Here is a 20,230-nt window from a genome sequence, read left to right on the forward strand (position 1 = left end):
TAGATTTACAATAAAAATATTTAGACTTTTAAGTACAAAAACATATAATTTTTTCAATAAAAAAAAATATATCGATATTTGAAAACAATGATTTTTTTTATTGCTTAGATGGGTGGATGAGCTCACAGCCCACCTGGTTTTAAGTGGTTACTGGAACCCATAGACATCCACAACGTAAATGCGCCACCCATCTTGAGATATAAGTTCTAAGGTCTCAAGTATAGTTACAACGGCTACCCCACCCTTCAAACCGAAACGTATTACTGCTTCACGGCAGAGATAGGCAGGGTGGTGGTACCCACCCGCGCGGGCTCATAAGAGGTCCTACCACCAGTAAGATACCGAAACGAATTAATCCATTTATTCGTCGATTTTTATTGCACTTTAAAGGTTCAAACAAGACAGATATTGTTTGCGTTGTCAATTCACTTAGAACGGTCGTAGCTGTAACGTATAAAGAAAGCAATGTAAACATATTTTATAACTTTGTAGGAACATCGATGTAAATGTGAGACCTTAGAACTCATGTCTCAAGGTGGATGGCGGAATTTACGTTGTAGATGTCTATGGGCTCTGGTAACCGCTTAACATCAGGTGGGCCGTCCACCCACCTAAGCAATAAAAAAATCGATATAATGCAATTGGTAGAAATGCATTAAAAAAATTGGCGGCGATTGTAACAGTCGCATCCACTGTATTTAATTGGCTAGTTTATCTGTACAGTGTAAGTATGTACAATGTTTATATAATTTGAATTCTTCGGTTCCCCCGAGACGGGAACATAATCAAAGCCGCTTTTACGTTTTAAGCTGTATATTGTGGCAATATTCAAACCTATTAAAAACTAATATTCAAATATCGACGAATAGAATCTTAGTCGTCCGGCGACCACAAAGAGTGTAAATTCAAAACTTCGGAAATACCTAATATATTGACAATAAAAAACTGCAAGATTAAACCGTAAAAATGTTTTGAATTATATCTTTAATATTTTATATTATGTTCTTCTGCGTGAACAAGCATGTTTGGTATATTCGTAGTGAATATTTTTGCGAGCTTAACAATACTTGTATGACGTTATTGTAATATTTGCGAACACAACAAATATTTGGTCAAATCCAACGATTCATGAATACGCTTTGCCTATTAAAGTGCAAACAAAATTTCTTTTAATATCATCATCATCGTACATACCGTGTAGATTAAGTTTAAAATATATATAATTCATTAAAAAACTTGCCATAGGACGCAAGCATTAGCAATGTTGAGATAAGTTCAAATATTTTAAAGATTATTATGTGTATAAAAGTAATTAGCCTCACTCTATGTAGAAAATATGCACTTATTGGCGGGAACGCGGGAAGCGAAGTTTTGTGAATTGTTTAATTTTCTGTTTCTCCAGATTTAAACATGTAATACCGTTGGTTTATTAATTAACTGTTTAGCACCTGTGTAAGTATACAAATGTCAGAAAATAAAACAAAGCTGTTGGACATGGCAAGTTCTTACAAAAAAAAAAGTCGACAATGACCTCCGTACAATTTTCACCATTTTTCTATACTTTATTTTATTCCGTCTCTCCTCGTTTCATTTAATTTCATTCCAATTCATTCCAGTCACATGTAATTTTAAATATAACAGAAAATGCAAAGCTTTACTGGTGGTAGGACCTCTTGTGAATCCGCGCGGGTAGGTACCACCGCCCTGCCTATTTCTGCCGTGAAGCAGTAATGCGTTTCGGTTTGAAGGGTGGGGCAGCCGTTGTAACTATACTTGAGATCTTAGAACTTATGTCTCAAGGTGGGTGGCGCATTTACGTTGTAGTTGTCTATGGGCTCCAGTAACCACTTAACATCAGGTGGGCTGAGAGCTCGTCCACCCATCTAAGCAACAAAAAAAAAAGCTTAGGCTATACGTTCTTATACCTTTGACTTAGAAAAATAAAACTAGTACTGTAGGAAACGTTGTATATAATTTTAAATAAAATAATAATAGAGAGATATTATGTACTTATGTGTTTACATTATTTTAAAATGAAATAAAAATACAAATGAATATTTACAACGTATATTTGTAAACAATTGCATAACATGATCTAATCATGAATTGCGAATAACTGCGAAATCAACTAACATTCGATTTTGCTGATTTATATTTACTTAAAAATAACTCTGAATTCCGACGAAGTAGATACGTAACTTTTTTTTGTACTCACTATGACATAGACACTGGTATCAAAATCACAATCCACAACAGAAAGTCCCGACCGCAAAATGTGTGATACCTGACTGTTCCACCGATGGTCATCACCCTCAGACACAGCCCACTGAGTTTCTCGCCGGATCTTCTCAGTGGGTCGCGTTTCCGATCCGGTGGTACATTCTGCGAAGCACGGCTCTTGCTAGGGTTCGTGTTAGCAACGTCATCAGGTTTGAGCCCCATGAGCTCACCTACTACTTAAGGTGACGCTGATATAGCCTCTCAAGGCTATCAGCTTAGGTAGGAAAAAAAAAGATGGTCATGGTTAACTTTCTTACCTGCCTCCTACCTGCCTGCCTCGATACATGAATTTAGTCCTAACGCTGATACGTCATCCTACTCAATCTCCGGCCATGACTATAGCTTATTCAAAGTTTTATTTTCAATTTAATCATAACCATTTTAAAAATAAAATTAAACGTGTTTTCATAGTTTATTTGAAATGCAAAGTGTACCACAGAGTGGCGCCAAAAAATATCCGGTTTAATTAATGCAATCTAATTTAATTCTAGTTTAATTTATTATATGTAGATTCTGTGACGGAAGGATATTTTTTATTTGATTTTTTAGACCGAATTTATGTGAGCTGAAAAACGAATTATAAGATTGAGAAAAAAAAATCCTCGCGTTTACTATTTTCGAAAGAGCCAATCGTAATGTCTCACAATGCGACACCCGCTTAGGTGGAAACGATTTTTATTTTTTCCTCAGTTACAAGGAGTGGCATCCATATTTTTATCTTATACCTTTAAACGAGCAATTCTTGTATATTATTATATATATAATCTGAATCTCGGAAACGGCTCCAACTATTTTCATAAAATTTAGTATACAGGGGATTTCGAGGGCGATAAATCGATATAGCTACGATTTATTTTCAGAAAATGTTGTTCTATTCGTGTTTTCAATAATCAACTCTTCCCGACATCTATTGGCGAATAATAATACTATTTTTCTTAATTGAGGGCAACTAACCGCTTTAAAGACACAACAAGATGGCGTTATCAAAAAAAAAAAAACGAGCAAAGCTCGGTCATCATCTAGTTTCTCTCTTTAATTCACTACAACCTTTATGAAACGACAACGACTAATACATCTACTTACCAAATCTACTTTAGCTATACGTTACCTTAAGGTCTACTAGTAAAATCCCCATACCACAGACATACAAACGAAATTTTATATACGCTTTTCATTTTTCCCATTATGCTAGGGTACATTAGAACTTTATTTTATTTTATTCCATCGATGGGTGGACGAGCTCACGGCCAACCTGGTGTTAAGTGGTTATCGGAGCCCATAGACATCTACAATGTAAATGCCGCCACCGGCATTGATATATAAGTTTCAAGGCCTAAAGTATAGTTACAACGGCTGCCCCACCCTTCAAACCGAAATGCATTACTGCTTCACGGCAGGAATAGGCAGGGTGGTGGTACCTACGCGTGCATACTCACAAGAGGTCCTAGGACCAGTAATTACGCAAATTATAATTTCGCGGGTTTAATTTTTACCATTTTTTAATTAATACCACCCGTAAAAATTTTTTTAGTAAATGTCTTTTCCGGAATAGGTTAAAATAGTAGAATGTCATAGAGAATATATACCTAATAACCTAGTGAAATTACAAATTCAAAGTACTATAAAATGTTACAATGTTTTACTGCACTACCAGTTATTTAACTAATTGATATGATTGGTCTCGACTATATGAACGATCGTATTTAGTTGCCTCATAATATTAAATGAATTGAAAAATAATTCAGAAACAACGCGATCGTTAAATAAAAAAGGTGATTTTGAACCTTTTTTTTTGAAACAGATGAATTTTTATTATTTTCATGTTTTTTAATTTTTTATTGTAACTAGTTAAATATGAGGCCGCGTTCCGCTGTGACCATTTATCTATCTTTAAGTTAATAAAATACACCTCTTTGCTGAAACAGCTGCATCAAATATCAATCGAACGAACTACGCGCGATTATATATATAAATCAAAATAAAATCAATCGAACAACGAGCAAACGTTCATTTTGACATTGACATTTTAGATTGCGCCAAAATGAAACTAAAAAAGACTAACATAGATACGTAAAGCGCAGCATATTTTGACGTATTATTGAGTATATATTAATTAGATACTCTGTGTGCACTCGGAGATATAACAAAAGCATCAGGCATCAAATACCTATAGTGATTGTTGTATTTGCTCAACGATCGGCTGTTGTGTCGGTTCAATGAACTATTTGATTAAATTTAAAAATGCTCGTTGCCTTCAGACTTCAGTTGGGTTTGAACGCTCCGATGTCATAAAATTCGATTAATTATAATTGAAAAAACCTGTATAAATAACATTTATGATAATAAAAACATAAATCTTTGTATAAAACACTAATGTAATAGCTAACTATGGCTAATACGAGAAACACTTAAAATTATTACTATTAAACATTTAAAAAATAAATATAAGAAACACTTAAAATTACTCCTGTATAAACTTTCAATCGTAAAACGATTATATTATGACAAAAACCTTCCTAAAGTGCCGACAACATCTCTGAGTTACAATACAATACGAATGATCGTGTACAAGATGAGTGAGGATGGGTTCACCACAGTTATGCCATGTTGGACATGCGTTTTGGTGCCTTTATATTTTTTTTGTAATTGTCATGCGATGGCTCTGTCGTACATTTTATAGATAAAAGTGCTCTACATCCTGAATCAATCAATGAAATTCTCGATAGAATGGGCTCAGCTATTTCAGTGATTAATCCGGATGAACGAACATAGTTTAACGATTGTATTATATGAAAAACGATAGCTTCATTTTTACGTATATTAACCAATATCATTATGAACTTCTTATATCTTCTATATTCGTAACTTAAAATTATATTGACACTGACACACAACTTTCATATATTTGTGTAAATGAATCGAGGCAGTCAAGTTAAAAGGCCATTGCCTAATAAATGAACGTCTAACACTCATGAACATCTAGAACTCACATTGCAAATCGTGATCTCAGTTCAGAAGTTTAAATAGACAAATATATTAAATTTTGCAATATATTTACTCAAAAGAAATAAAATCGCTAATATATATATGTATATTCGTGTGCGTACTTACAAACGTGTTCCTGGCTTGTGGCTGAATAGCATGTTCATAATTTAAATGCTGTGGCATGATGTAATGTCAAGGACTATAATTACATTATCTGTGGTAGATTGTTTCATCGCATGCAGCACTATCAGTCTCAACATTCTTTGCAAATTAATTACCTAATTGACTGACGTCGTGTGAACTGTTCCTCAAAATTACCTTAATTTCAAAAATATGATACAAATACAGATTCTAAAATGACATTCGTTAAGGATTTTTAATAAACTTTTGAATAAATATTAAATGTATTCGATTTTTTTCTTTTAAAACAATTATTATGATTGCGTCATAAAATGATCATTGATATGAATTTTGGCGGAATGCACATAAATTCTTATGCTCAATAGGTTTTACCTACCTACTATATTGCCATATTACAGTTCGAACTTTTTAAAATAATTTATTCATAGTTCCAAATTAGACAAGACTGTTGATTCAATATGTTGTATTTCTTCCAAAGTTTAAATGTTTTATTGTTATAAAAGTGATTCTAAGCGGCCAAGTCCAGGGCATAGAAGCAGTTTACGATGTGTCGTGATGACGGCCACTTCCCGCCTTTTGTTGCCGTTCATCAGTGCGCGTTAATTTAAAACACTTCGTATGCTATCAAATACTGGCCACCAAAAAAGTTATTTTTTTTAAAGTTCAAAAACCAGGTACAGCTAAATTAGCATTGGAATGATATGTCCTTGTTCTTTTGTGAAAAAAGTACATGTATTGTGAAATTAATAGCCTTTAGCTCCTTCAGGATTTTTCAATCATAAAATAAATAGTAGAGACCAGCTGAGACGGTTCAGTTGAAACAAAAATAAGCGACTTAGTCGTAATAAGTCCTGCCGGCCATTTTTGTACAAATTGAAAAATCTCTATGTGGCGTGTCGTATCCAGCAACGTTCAAAAAGTTTTTGGTACCTACTTTGTCATAGAGATCCAAATTTGATCGTCAAATATTTTAAGCTTAATAGTTCCAAATTTGCTTAAGAATTTTTATCTGTTATGAAAAAATACTTAAATTATTTTAAAGAAACGCTAAATTATTATCACCCATCTAAAATAGAAGGCCATGAGGAAGTGTATGATCCAGCGGATAATTCGACAAAAGTAAAATAAGCCCGCCACTTACTTATGCACAGCGTGAAGTATAAAACTAACAAGACTATCAAAGAGCATATTTAAAAAAAAATTAATCCAAACCTAACAATTTTCCCCAAGCGACTGATTAAATTTAAATACAACTTACTCTTTTACGCCCTCGTGTTTTAAGGACCAGCACTACTTTTACTTGTTATCTTTTTTGAGAATGGTTGGAATAGAGGCACCCTGTACAATCGATGTGTATATTAAAGTTATTTGTTTTAACCTTAATATTCTTTTAATTTGTGACTATTTTTTATTATTGAATGATGGGCGATTGAGTTATTAACCGGAGTTAGTTTGAGACATATGGAATAATCTCAATCGTATTGTATAACTATATCGCATCCGTCATATCGAAACGCATTACTGATTCGCGGTTGAAATAGTCAAGATGAAGCCTAACTAACGAGCGACCTAGCCGTCGATGCTTACGGCATAATAATATCACCAGTAAATGTTAGTTGACGATCGCCGATAACACGTTGGTAATATTATAAACACTGCGGCCCATTTTCAGGCGAAGCCCTCGCCTTACGACACCCTTGGGTAGAGATTTGGTGATGTAATTCTAAGCCACCACACAGGCAAATCTTAATCTTAATATATAGATTAGAGATTTGCTTTTACCCGGTAATAGTTGTGGTCTGCGTCATATAGATCCATATCTAACGATTTCAGCCACAAAGTCCCACATAATCCCGCTCGCTCTCGAAAGAAGAAAAAAAAGATGTGTAATGTCGTGGGGCACCGGATAGGAACGAAGTTCCTTATTATAAAAGTTTAGGTTTTTATTTGTCGATTGAGGCACAACGAAGTCTGCCGGGTCAGCTAGTAGGTATATAATATAAATATGTTATTTTTGTACGTTATTACAAAGTTAAGTCGTACGCTGTGTGCATAACTAATAAAAATCTTACGTTACGGACGTTTTTTCCCGGTTAGGGTACCCCTCCGCATCGTCCCATCGTAAGGAACTTCGTTCCAAAATTAATCTGTTACTAAGATGTTGAAATCTGTTACTAAGTTGTTGATGTATTAAGACTGTTGTGTTTTGATCAGGAATGACAATTTTAACATAGGTCGTCTACCGCCTGACACTCCAGCTCGGTCTGTAAACACAAAGCCATGTCACAGTTCAGTTAAGATTACATTATTTATTTCTTTCACCTACATTTTCAAGGATACAATTGAAACAAATTAAGATACGTAAATTTCTATACCTCGTTTAATTGATAAGTTAAACGAATATATTATGTACCTACGTCAATTTCAATTTTATTGCGTTTGATAACAATTAATGCACACAGAGAAGTCGATCGGTACACTCACGTTCGCAAGTGTCGTGTCAATTTAAATTCAATAATTTATTAGTTTCAGAAAACCGTTAACGAAGTCAACGCGTTATTGATTTACGCAAATAAATTTATTGCGTACACGTTAAAAATATACAATAATATCCTGTATTTACATAAGAGTTTCGGAGGTGTCCGCGACCGAACGAAACCAGGAACGCAGCCAAAAATTCAATTTGTTTTACGAGTAAACTTTACTGGTTATAATTTCAATGTTAAGGTTATAAAAGTCGATTGATGTGCCGGATTTAGAAGCGCAGCATAGACACGTGGTTATGTTTTTTTTTTTTTGTGACGTCAAGGGATCTGGAACGAAGGTGCGAGAACGCTGTCTCGTTTTCGATAACGTCCGCACGAGCCGTTAAAACAACACGAACTGTTTATACGATTTAAATAAAACCTAGATCTATGTTTTATGGACATAGGTAGTTAGTGGCGTGCTTCGCTGAATCATAACCTGTTCGCTTAGAAGGTAACTTCCGCGAAATCAGAGTACATTGTATTTACGTATTGAGTTAACGAGATAAATTAATTGTTATTTAGTCTAATTTATTAATAAAATTTTGAACTTGAACTTGAAGTTTCCGTCCGAATAAACAAGAATATTAATAGCAGTAAATGGATTGAGTGATAAAAAAGATCAAAGAAATCGTCGTGGCCTAAAGGATAAGACGTGCGGTGCATTCGTATGTAGCGATGCACCGGTGTTCGAATCCCGAATCCCGAATACGTACTTAATAATAAATAAAAATTATACTTAGATGAGTGGAGGAGCTCACAGCCCACCTAGTGTTAAATGGTTACTGGAGCCCATAGACATTTACAACGTAAATGCGCAACCCACCACAACAACACCACCACCACTACAACGGCTGCCCCACCCTTCAAACCGAAACGCATTACTGCTTCACGGCAGAAATAGGCAGGTTGGTGGTACCTACCCGTGCGGTCTCGGAAGACGTCCTACCACCAGTAAAAATATTCACGGTTGACTTCCACGATGAAGGAATAACATCGTGTAATAAAAATCAAAGCCGCAAAAGTATGATTTGCGTAATTACTGAAGCAGTAATGCGTTTCGGTGTGAAGGGCGGGGCGGCTGCTGTACTGTTACAAGATGAGACCTTAGCACGCATGTCTCAAGGCGGTGGCGGCATTTACGTTGTAGATGTCTATGGGCTCCGATAACTATTTAACATCAGGTGGCCCGTTAACTCGTCCATCCATTTAATCAATAAAAAATAAATAAATAAACCGGAATCGAACAAGAAGAAATCGCACTGTATTTTATTATTATTATAGGAAATGCGGAGGTAGAATCCATGTTGCGCATTGATCTGCGATGATTATCCATGTTGATGACGTAGTTATGAATAGGAAAAGTTTTTGGGAGATTTACGTGATGTAAACAGATCTTTTACTCTGTTGGACGATCAATGGAAAATGTTGTTGTTGAACTCATATTTTCTACATAATATGTTTTTAAATAAACAATGAGACGGCGCGATCCAGTTTATTTTTTTACCATATTGTAACTGCTCACTGTTGCATACACTGCTCTATTTTCTCGATTTTTCACTTTTCTCTATTGGTTCTCTATTGGATAAGGCGTTTTTTTACATATTTAATGTACAACATAAACTAATAATTGTTTCAGGCAAGCTATACGCTGTTGGTAGCGCCACTACCCCCAGTGAGAGACGTTTGAGTGTCCCCGCGACCACCATACAAAGCCGCCCGCCCGCATAGGATGGTAGAAACTGACCCGGGGCCCAAGAATCCTCACAGTAAGTCTACAAACTCACTATTTAAGAAATTAACTGCTAATTACGACATTAACCCTTTAAGGTCCAGAGTGCACACGTATTAGAGATTCCCACCCTTCCTGGCTTAGCATTTGCTCGCCCACCTGTCCTGGTGAAACTGGAAAGGCCTTCGGGCCACCAGTAATCTTTCAATCATTAAAAATAAATAAATATAAAAGATATTGTTATATTAGTCTTAGGACTGGAAAGGGTTAGCTTTGTGTTTTTAAGTGACTTTGTGTACTGAATTTTGACTGAATTCGATTATAAAAATAAATGAACCTTAATTTTATTAACATTGAAAATGTTTTGAACGATTTACGCTAGTTAATTTACTTCTTACATGTTTTTCTTTGATATTCACACGCTAAATATACGAAAATATATCGGAATTAATTAGAAGCGACACTAATTCAAATTAATTATAAATTAAATTTGAACGTTATTCTGAAAAATAGCAGTATTTTTTTGGTTTCGAACGTGTAATTTACCTCACGTGATGCACACGCTCACTACCACGCAACCGACACGATAAAATTAAAACTTTTTAACTTAGTTATTTAAGTTAACAACAATCATTGTTTTATCTCCGAATGAAATATCAGAAGTGTATTTCAAAACCTTGAAGAGCATTAGAAGTCCTAGTTTGAACACAATGTTCAAACAGAGCCCGAGATACTTACAAGCCTGTTTAGCACGACAGTGATAATTTCATGAAACGGTACATTAGTCAGATTTTAATGTGTTCTAAGCATCAGGCCTAACCCAACTTTCAATTTACAACATTTTATTATGAACGTGAATGTGAAAAGTCTAAAGGCGCTTTGTGCAAAATCGAACGATCTTAATGAAACTTAAGAAATTTTAAAATCAAAAAGAAAGAGGTGTGTGGCTTATGGATACCCGATTGGGACGGAGTTCCTTTGGCTGTGTATTTTTTGTGTTTGTATTAATTAATTAATTAAATAAAAAAACAAAGACCCAGGTTAAGATGAATTAAACGAATCATAAAACGTCAATAAACGCGAACAAAGTTGGTATTGACAATAAATAACAGGAATATTAGTAAAAAAAATATCTCAATTTTATTATAAATTATAGATATCTAATTTTTTTTATTGCTTAGATAGGTGGACGAGCTCAAAGCCGTCCTGGTGTTAAGTGGCTACTGAAGCCCATAGACATCTACAACGCAAATGCCGCCACTCACCCTGAGGTCTCAGTATAGTTACAACGGCTACCCCATCCTTCAAACCGAAATGCATTACTGCTTCACGGCAGAAATAGGCAGGGTGGTGTTACCTACCCGCGCGCACTCTCAAGAGGTCTTACCACCGGTAATTACGCAAATTATAATTTTGCGGGTTTGATTTCTATTACACGATGTTATTCCTTCACCGTGGAAGTCAATCGTGAACATTTTTTAAGTACGTATTTCATTAGAAAAATTTGTACCCGCCTGCGGGATTCGAACACCGGTGCATCGCTACATACGAATACACCGGACGTCTTATCCTTTAGGCCACGACGACTTAGTGCCTATTCTAAAAACCATTTGTTTTGTTTCAGATTGTGATGTAAAAGGGGATCTACAACTAAACGGCCCAGGTTCCAAAACCGCCGAGCTTGGTAAGCGAATGCAAAAACCATAACATTTTCATCTTAATAATATTTGTTCTACAGTTCTAATTCGTTATTGCGCTGAAACTTCATAGTCGTTTTTGGGCCTTCAGTAGTTTCTGGTATATGATAGTTTGGGTGCGAGTTGGTCTATTGAATTCTTCTCCTCCTTGCCTCGTGTTCCTCAGTGCTGAGGAACATTTTTAATACCTTTATAGAGCACTTTTGTTCGGACTATGTTCCTCAATTTTTAATACGCTTTTATTAGTTTCAGACGTGTGTATGTTAGTATGTAACGGAATCTTTGAACATGATTTTGACCCCCTTCAAAACGTCGGATTAACGTCGAAATTTGATATACTTATTAAGGACCGATGACAATTCAATATTTAAAAAAAATTTGAAAAGAAAATATTGAAAAAAATTTAAATTCAACTAAAAATGAAAAATAAACAATTGTTTGAATGATTTTATTGTAAAAAAAGCGTGGGTTGCATGGTATCAGTAGTTATAAATATTTTATGAACAGATATGAGTAGAAGGGCTATTTTGATAATATCCTGAAAAGCACCCCAGCTTTTTTACAATAAAATCATTTTTTCTTATACTATTTTTAATTCAAATTTATTAAATTTTATTTTCTTTCTTTTTTAGTTGGATTTTCTATAAAAGCGTATTTTGTTAGTTTATTTAAACTATTCTTTATTTTCTGTTCTCTGCGCAGTAGATAGCGACGTTGACGCTGGAGTCCAATGTCGTCTTAATTTTATCGGATCAGCGCATGAAATTACGCCCTCTTGGCCTTTTTCCTTTCTTTAAATTCTAAGCGTAACAAATATGTATAATATGCTGCATTCGCAGCGTGGCACGACCGGGAATCACTGTTTTTGTAAAAAATATTTACTGGTTCGCGTTTATTGCATCGCTGGTTTAACGAAAAGCAATCAAAACCAGACGCTGTGGTGAATCATAAATTCGCTGAACCTTGGCTTCTTCGCTGAACCAAGATTTTTAGATGCATATTTTTTTATTCACGTCCCTCTGTGTTTTTATGTTATAAGTCCACGTGGATGCTCTGTCTATTAGCACGCTTTTATTAGTTAATCTTTAATAGTCTCAAGAAGTCCGATTAACTCGTAAATTTGCTCAGACACCAAGAACCGATGACAGTGCAATAATTTTGTAACTTCGCTATAGTATCCTGACCAGTATTAACGGGCTAAATAAAGATTAAATTCATTGGTTATTTTAGTTTTGTAGAATTTTAAAAAGGATATTTGATTTAAGCCACATTTCACTTTTTTTTCCGTACCTATTCTAGTAGCCTCGAGGGCTTATTCTAGATCAGCGGTCGGGAAAAATTACCTGAGAAAATTACGGGGTAAATTACCCAAAATGGGGTAAAATGAAATTTCGGGGGGTAAAAATTTTGTGAGTAAAAAGTATATATTGAAGTGAAACTTCTTTAGAATCGTTGTGATTTCAAACTCGATGAAACGAAATGAAACGAAACGAAAAAATAGGTCCATAGAGACACAAACACATAAATGTATAGGATTCAGCCAGCGAGTAAATGAGATAGAACACAATTTTTGGAAACACAAAGTTCACGTGATTGACCCAGGTATTTTATTGTGGGCATCGTGTATTATCATAGTGGTGTTATCGTGTAGTATATCAACTGTATATTACATATATTAATATTATTACCGTTATGTATTACTAGGTATTAATTTGATAAATTATTAAATTAAATTAAATTATAAATAATAAATTGATAAATTGAATAAATTATGTTTAAATTAAATTTTTAGTTATTGTTTTCTTTTCGAAATTATCACGGGGGCTATAATATGAAAGATGCTAAAAAGAAGCGATTTCGTTTTTTTTTTGTTCTTCGCCATGGGTTAATAACTTACACAAAAATATTTTGGGGTAATAATTAAAAAAGTTCCCCGACCACTGTTCTAGATTCACCGAGATTTCACTTAAGCGACATTTATCTTTGGAAATGACAGTGCGTATTATTTGGTATCAGCATCAACAGTTCGATGTTTTTAATTGATCTTCAATTAAGTTTAATCTATTCAAATAGCTGAAGAAACTTTTTTGTTATTTATTTATTTATTTAGACACACAAACAGCAATACACACAAAACATTCAAGCTTAAAATTAACATGTATAAAATTAAGTACTGGTGTGTAAGCCAGTTACAGGCATGTACAGCAATCTCTTATAACATACACTATGACATGTTACAGCAATTTTACAAACAGCGGAAAAATAGGCTAAATTTAAATGTTAACAGTACGACAAATAAAATAATAAAAAATAACACGAAAACAAGAGTTAACTACTTAACATTCTCTCATTTTTTTTTTTTTTTTTATTGCCCTTGTAGGCAGACGAGCATACTGCCCACCTGATCGTGAGTGGTTACCGTCGCCCATGGACTTCAGTAATGCCAGGGGCAGAGCCAAGCCGCTGCCTACCGCTAAATCTCATCAATTATAAACAAAGGAACTTGGATACTAGTTTTTTTTTTGAGACCAGGGCACGTGTCGTTAAAAACATCAATGCCGTTATGATACTTTTTCCAAATTTTAAACTTTGAATGGCTCTCCTGTAAAGTTGCCAAAATTTCGCTTAAACCAAATAGCCTATCAACCCCTTGATATAATCTTTAATCCAATGAAAGTCTGATGCCGAACAGTCCTGGGTTCTGATTTGAAAGGAAAAATACACGTGAGAAGACTATGATGTTTATGGACTGATGCTAAAGGGTAGAATACTATAAAAAGACGTTCAAGAAAACCAGTCTTATTCAAATTTAATATACCAGAAAGTAGTGGTCGCCCAGTAGTCGAAATACGACTATAATTTAAATTATAAGTTTGAGCATTATTAAGGGCCTTTTTTTATTGCCTTAAAGGTTCGACGTGCTCACAGCCAACCTGATGTTAAGTGGTTACCGGAGCCGGTTACATCTACAACGTAAATGCCGCCACTCACCTTGAGATATGAGTTCTAAAGTATCAGTATAGTTACACGGCTGCCCCACCCTTCGAACCGAAACGCATTACCGCTTCACGGCAGAAATAGGCAGTCAAGAGGCTATTGTCAAAGACTATCATAGACCTCTATAATAACAAATTGCGCCAAGGCTACACTATAGATAAATAATATTGAAGACAAACAATATTAATCTATTTTCAATTTGACCACAGAAATTAACAATAAACAAAAGCGTGTGTGTGTCAAATATATGGTAGTGTGTGTAATGTTTTTTTATTGATTTAAAGTACATAATATATTATGTAAAAAAAAATATATTAGCGTTCTGCACTCCTTCTCTATGTATAAACTATAAGTGTGGAAATTTTTATACTCTTCCTTCCGCGCAATTTACGTAAAAAGGGGTTCAAAATGTCTAAAGTGAAACCGCTTTTTCTACATAATAGTACTCCATCATAGTAGCAACCCATCCATGTTTGACTAGTTAATTAATGTCTCGGATTACCAGTCACTAGCAAGTCGTTAATATTTTGTATTTTCTCAAGGCAGTCAAGCTAGTTTTCGTACCTTAAGCGATTTGTCAATGAACATTGAAACTTCAAGCATTTCAATTTTATCAACATCTTTTTTTTTTATTGCTTAGATGGGTGGACGAGCTTACAGCCCACCTGGTGTTAAGTGGTTACTGGAGCCCATAGACATCTACAACGTAAATGCGCCACCCACCTTGAGATATAAGTTCTAAGGTCTCAGTATAGTTACAACGGCTGCCCCACCCTTCAAACCGAAACGCATTACTGCTTCACGACAGAAATAGGCAGGGTGGTGGTACCTACCCGCGCGGACTCATAAGAGGTCCTACCACCAGTGAGAATCTGAATCTGACCTGGTTTTGAGTTATCCTTAATAATTCATATTTAATTGCCTTCGACTACGCTATTAATTATATTCTCATTTATATTACTCAAATAGATTTTCTTTTGTTTTTAATTTTTTTTTGTATCTCTTTCAGGCGTCGTACCTTCAGTTAAGAAATCGAAATCCGATCCGGAGAAGGGCTCCAATTCGGAAAAAGCCGACTTCGAACGGGCTATCGAACTAACCGGTAAATTTATTTAAAATTTATTCTCTAATAAATCAGTAAAACAAAATTTATGGAGCTGCTGCAAGAGTAATTAATAGTGTTGAGCACCGGCTTGGATATGCCCCAGGTATTGCTGAAGTCCATGGGCGACGGTAACCACTCACCATCGGGTGGGTCATATGCTCGTCTACCTAACAGGGCAATAAAAAAAAATTATTATAGACAGTGTCCGAAATTACGTTGTTTATCATAATCGCTATAAAAGTAAAAGATCGAAAGAAACTATTAAATAAAAAAATAGTTGATATTCAGACCAGATCAGAACTTAGCTTGGCCCTTGGCATTCCTGGTGTTCCTCGTCAAAAAAATGAATAACACCTAAATGTTACAACAGCCTATTTAATTTGCACATAATATGTACGTACTCCAGCACAATGGTTCACAATAAAATCATGAATGCTCAAAATATCTGCACGACGAATTACTGTAAATCCCAAAATAATGATTGGCCATCAATTATAGTTCTATGTGGTTTGTACTTTTGTGTGGTTCGTTATTATTACAGCGCAAAATTAAGCCTAATTTTTAAATTACACGTATTTCGGTCGATAATATCGTAAAAGTGGCAAAATACTGAAAATTGAATAATTTTTTTTTTCGATGCGTTATTTAATTCCATAGGTTTCTTTATTTCCTGTCTCTGGCAGTCGGGAAAGCTGTAATGATCGTAACCCCGTCGCTAATTCCAAAAATATTAGTTATTAAGATAATCTGCGTCCATAATATTGTTAACAATATAACTATTCCAATTTCCAACGCAGTTCAGATTAGGCGAAAGCATTGATACTGTAATGCCATATGACCTGATTTACCAAAGCAATAAGCATTCGATTCCATGTCCCACAATAGGCAGTTACATCCACATTATATTGTCTATTGACTCCCGTGGCTAATTAACGCCACTTCCGCAGCAAGTTCGACTAGCAGAGCCGTGGATATAGTAAAATTAAATACTATAACAATGACCACAACAACGCACAATATTGGTCAATGAAAATAAAAGTGTCAGCCTTGAAACCGTGCAGTAGTCGTCAATAAATATATTGTTACATAATAGTAAAACTGCGCGTGTATTCAACTATTTGTAAACATGAAATACGAGAGCGAAGTCGTACTCATATGTATGTAGCTCTTCGCATTCCACTCGGAATCGCTTCCGCGGTACAAAATTTCCAAGAATTGTTTACTCGAATGTACTCAAAAAAGTACGAGCTTTATTACGCGATTTTCTTAACAACCAGTGGTGTGTTCGTGGAGAGAGAGAGAGAGAGAGAGAGAGAGCCGCTGTATTCGCTACAAAACTTATAAGAATTGTTTACTCGAATGTACTCAAAAAAGTACGATCTTTGTTATGCGATTTTCTTAATAACCAGTGGTGTGTTCGTGGAGAGAGAGAGAGAGAGAGAGTGCCGCTGTATTCGCTACAAAACTTATAAGAATTGTTTACTCGAATGTACTCAAAAAAATACGAGCTTTATTACGCAATTTTCTTAATAACCAGTGATGTGTTCGTGAAGAGAGAGAGAGAGAGAGAGAGAATGCCGCCGTATTGCCTATTTCTGCCTCCACTCAGGATTAGCATAGATTTCTCCCGACGACCTGTTCGTTCCTCTTTATGAAACAACTATTTACTTCCAAATAAAGGGCTGTTGTTACAATAAATTTTGTGAGGGAACTTCAAGGGTGGGTCAATGAACCATTGTCCAACAGCGCATCGAAATCGCAAAAAATCCATGTCAGAAAATTATGACACTACATTGTTTACTACATACATAAGTAAGTGAGAGATGAAAAAACTCAGTAGTTCTTCAAAGACCTTAATAAATCTAATTAAAAAAAAAAGATTGAATAATGGAAATTTAGTTCTCTTCGAACATTATTTTGACAAGAGCGGATTTTTTTTGATGAATCTATACTGCATAATATATAAAGTCTACAGTAGTTTTTATGGATGTTCTGTTATAACTACTGAAAAATGCATCCGATTCACTTGAAACTTGGTATACATGTAGAAAATACATGTACTTAATGGATAGGCTAATATTTATATGAGTGTTGGACTCCCTACACCAGTTGCGGGGGCGTTAATGATGAGAATCTTTGTGGGGGTGAGAAATAATAATGTTAATTTTGAATGCCCAGCGAAGCGGACGGGTACAGCTAGTAACTTAATATTAACAACTTCACTTCCTAAATCTAATCATATTTATATCCAAATTTTACAAATCCCTCACGTCATCTTCGTTCTTCGAAGCTTAAAAAACTTTTTCTTACTCAGGATATGGCCGCTTCCACTACATGCTGTTGGCAGTATGCGGTCTCGTCAGCACTTCCGAGGAGATGGACGTCATCTCGATGTCGTTCATTCTACCCTCGGCACAGTGCGACTTAGACCTCACCACTCAGACTAAAGTGAGTTAACATGAGAATTTATCACCTTAATTTTAACAATAATTCGCTTTTTATTTTCAATCGGAAATAGCCGTAAAATCAGTTCAGTGCTGAACAAAAAGATTTCGTGTCAAGTCTAAAAAATTTAGTATCTAAAATCTAGATCTAAGAACATCCAGAAAAATTGAAGTCGTCGTGGCCTAAAGGATAAGATGTCCGGTGCATTCGTGTTGAGCGATGCACCGGTGTCCGAATCCCGCAGGCGGATACCAATTTTTCTAATGAAATACGTACTTAACAAATGTTCACGATTGACTGCCATGGTGAAGGAATAACATCGTGTAATAAAAATCAAACCCGCAAAATTATAATTTACGTAATTACTGGTGATAGGACGTCTTTTGAGTGTGCACGGGTAGTTACCACCACCCTGCCTATTTCTACCGTGAAGCACCAATGAATTTCGGTTTGAAGGGCAGAGCAGCCGTTCTAACTTACTGAGACCTTAGAACTCATATCTCAAGGTGGGTGACGGCATTTAAGTTATAGATGTCTACCGGCTCCGGTAACCACTTAACATCAGGTGGGCCGTGAGCTCGTCCACCCGTGTAAGCTGTGCTCACTAGGCGTCTTAATTTTTAGGTCACAACAACTTCGAATGTATTAAGCTGCGTGTTAATCAGTTTAATTAATAAATTTTACATTGGTTTATTGTTAAATATAACCATAGGTACATATAGTCATCAATTTAAATAAATATCATTCATTTTATTACAAAAATGGTGATGAATATATCTTTAGGTCGTTTTTTTTCACTGTAATTTTCCAGGCTTCATGTAAACACATCTTTGCTAAATATCACGTAAGATCTCTTTGTCTAGATAAAGATGCATTCAGCACACCTAAATTTATCTTAGTCAAAGTAATTAATCATTCGAGTCACCGGAAAATTCGTATCTATTAATAAGAACACTGACTCATTTAAGACTCAAATAACTTTCGAACTAATAACAATCTTGGACTTTGTTTTTCTGATATACAGGGTATAGGGATATAAGGAATTTTCTGGAACCGAAAATAATAATATGTACATAGTTACTTAGATCGTACATTATCTACATATCTACACTATCTTAAATTTGCATTAAAAAAAATTGCCGGACCTGGGGCCGAACCTCTTACGAGGTTCCCGCGCCTAGGGGGCGCGCGGGATATGTGGGACTTGACGATCTGCAGATGCTGGAAGCAGACCGCGGGCCTAAGGATAGTTTTAGGGCACTACCGCACTAAACGACTTCCTTGCACTCTTACGCCCGACGTCCAATCTCCGTCTGGCGTCAGAAGCCGGTCAAAGTAAGGAGGTTCCCGCGGTCAACACTACAACCAGGCTCGCGGCACCACCCCGAGGACTCCAGACCGACGGGTCGTCGAGGCGATAGTCAACGACCAACGACGCCGCGACGGGCGATGCCGCTGGTTCAGAACCAGCCTGCCGGGTCGGAACATGATTCACCTCCGACCGGGTTAAATTAGCATACTAGCTCAACTTGGGTATCACATGAATAGCCTACAGACTTAGCTAGAGTAATGATACCTTGGTATAGTGCGATCATACTAGCACACCTAGCAAGTAACCCTAGTTATTCATATGACCCTAGAGCACAACCTAGTAGTTAACATTTCGTGAAGTATCCCCCGTGTAACATGGTCAAGTCAGCTGATTTCAAATTGAGTTACTTTGCGTGCTGTCAGATAAGTTTTTTTTTCGGGACGATTCTCCTGCACTCCGCATAAATATTAACATTTGTTGGTTTGATTTTTCGTTTGTTTTCTATACGTTCGTGCAGCTTTCATCCGAATCACTTGAAGCGTTGTGCACTAGAAATTGGCGCTTCAGTGAAAGTTCTGACGTCGCGTAGTAAGCAGAGGCGCAGGTCCTTTCAACAAATTCACAAGTCGTTCATCGTGTTATATTGAAACTTTTACAATCATTGTTATTGACACTCATACGAAAATTCTTTACATAGATTAGTACCGTCAACAATACGAGTGTTGAAAGAAATGGGTGTATTTTATGTACAGCGATCTTCGATCATATATGAAGATGACAACAATCTTAGAAGATTTCAAGTTGCTTTTAACAACGAATCGATTTATTGTAAAATTTTATAAACCTGTACTTGAGTAGGTGAATTGGCAAATATTTTACTTTAATCACCTTGTTGGCCTCTAGTGTTGCATGTGTACGATAGAATTTGAATCCTCGACCTCGGATTTATTTTGTATGTTTACTTTTAAACGAACTGTATGAAATTATCCATTGATAATCTTCATAAAACTA

At 35.6% G+C, this 20,230-nt stretch overlaps 1 protein-coding gene across 3 annotated transcripts in view; it reads left to right on the forward strand.

Annotated features, from left to right (window-relative positions):
- The window catches only part of LOC114253050 (synaptic vesicle glycoprotein 2B), a 60,760-nt gene that overhangs the window by 33,613 nt on the left and 6,917 nt on the right, over window positions 1–20,230 (forward strand). For all 3 annotated transcript variants that reach the window (XM_089736532.1, XM_089736531.1, XM_028187793.2), the window contains exons 2-5: window positions 9,571–9,700; window positions 11,288–11,347; window positions 15,367–15,459; window positions 17,777–17,910. In XM_089736532.1, coding sequence (XP_089592658.1) covers window positions 9,664–9,700; window positions 11,288–11,347; window positions 15,367–15,459; window positions 17,777–17,910 — 324 coding nt within the window. In that variant the 5' untranslated portion in view covers window positions 9,571–9,663. The remainder of the gene's footprint in view (window positions 1–9,570; window positions 9,701–11,287; window positions 11,348–15,366; window positions 15,460–17,776; window positions 17,911–20,230) is intronic.

This window comes from Bombyx mandarina, chromosome 21 (genome assembly GCF_030267445.1).
Source record: "Bombyx mandarina strain Sakado chromosome 21, ASM3026744v2".
Lineage (NCBI taxonomy): Eukaryota > Metazoa > Arthropoda > Insecta > Lepidoptera > Bombycidae > Bombyx > Bombyx mandarina.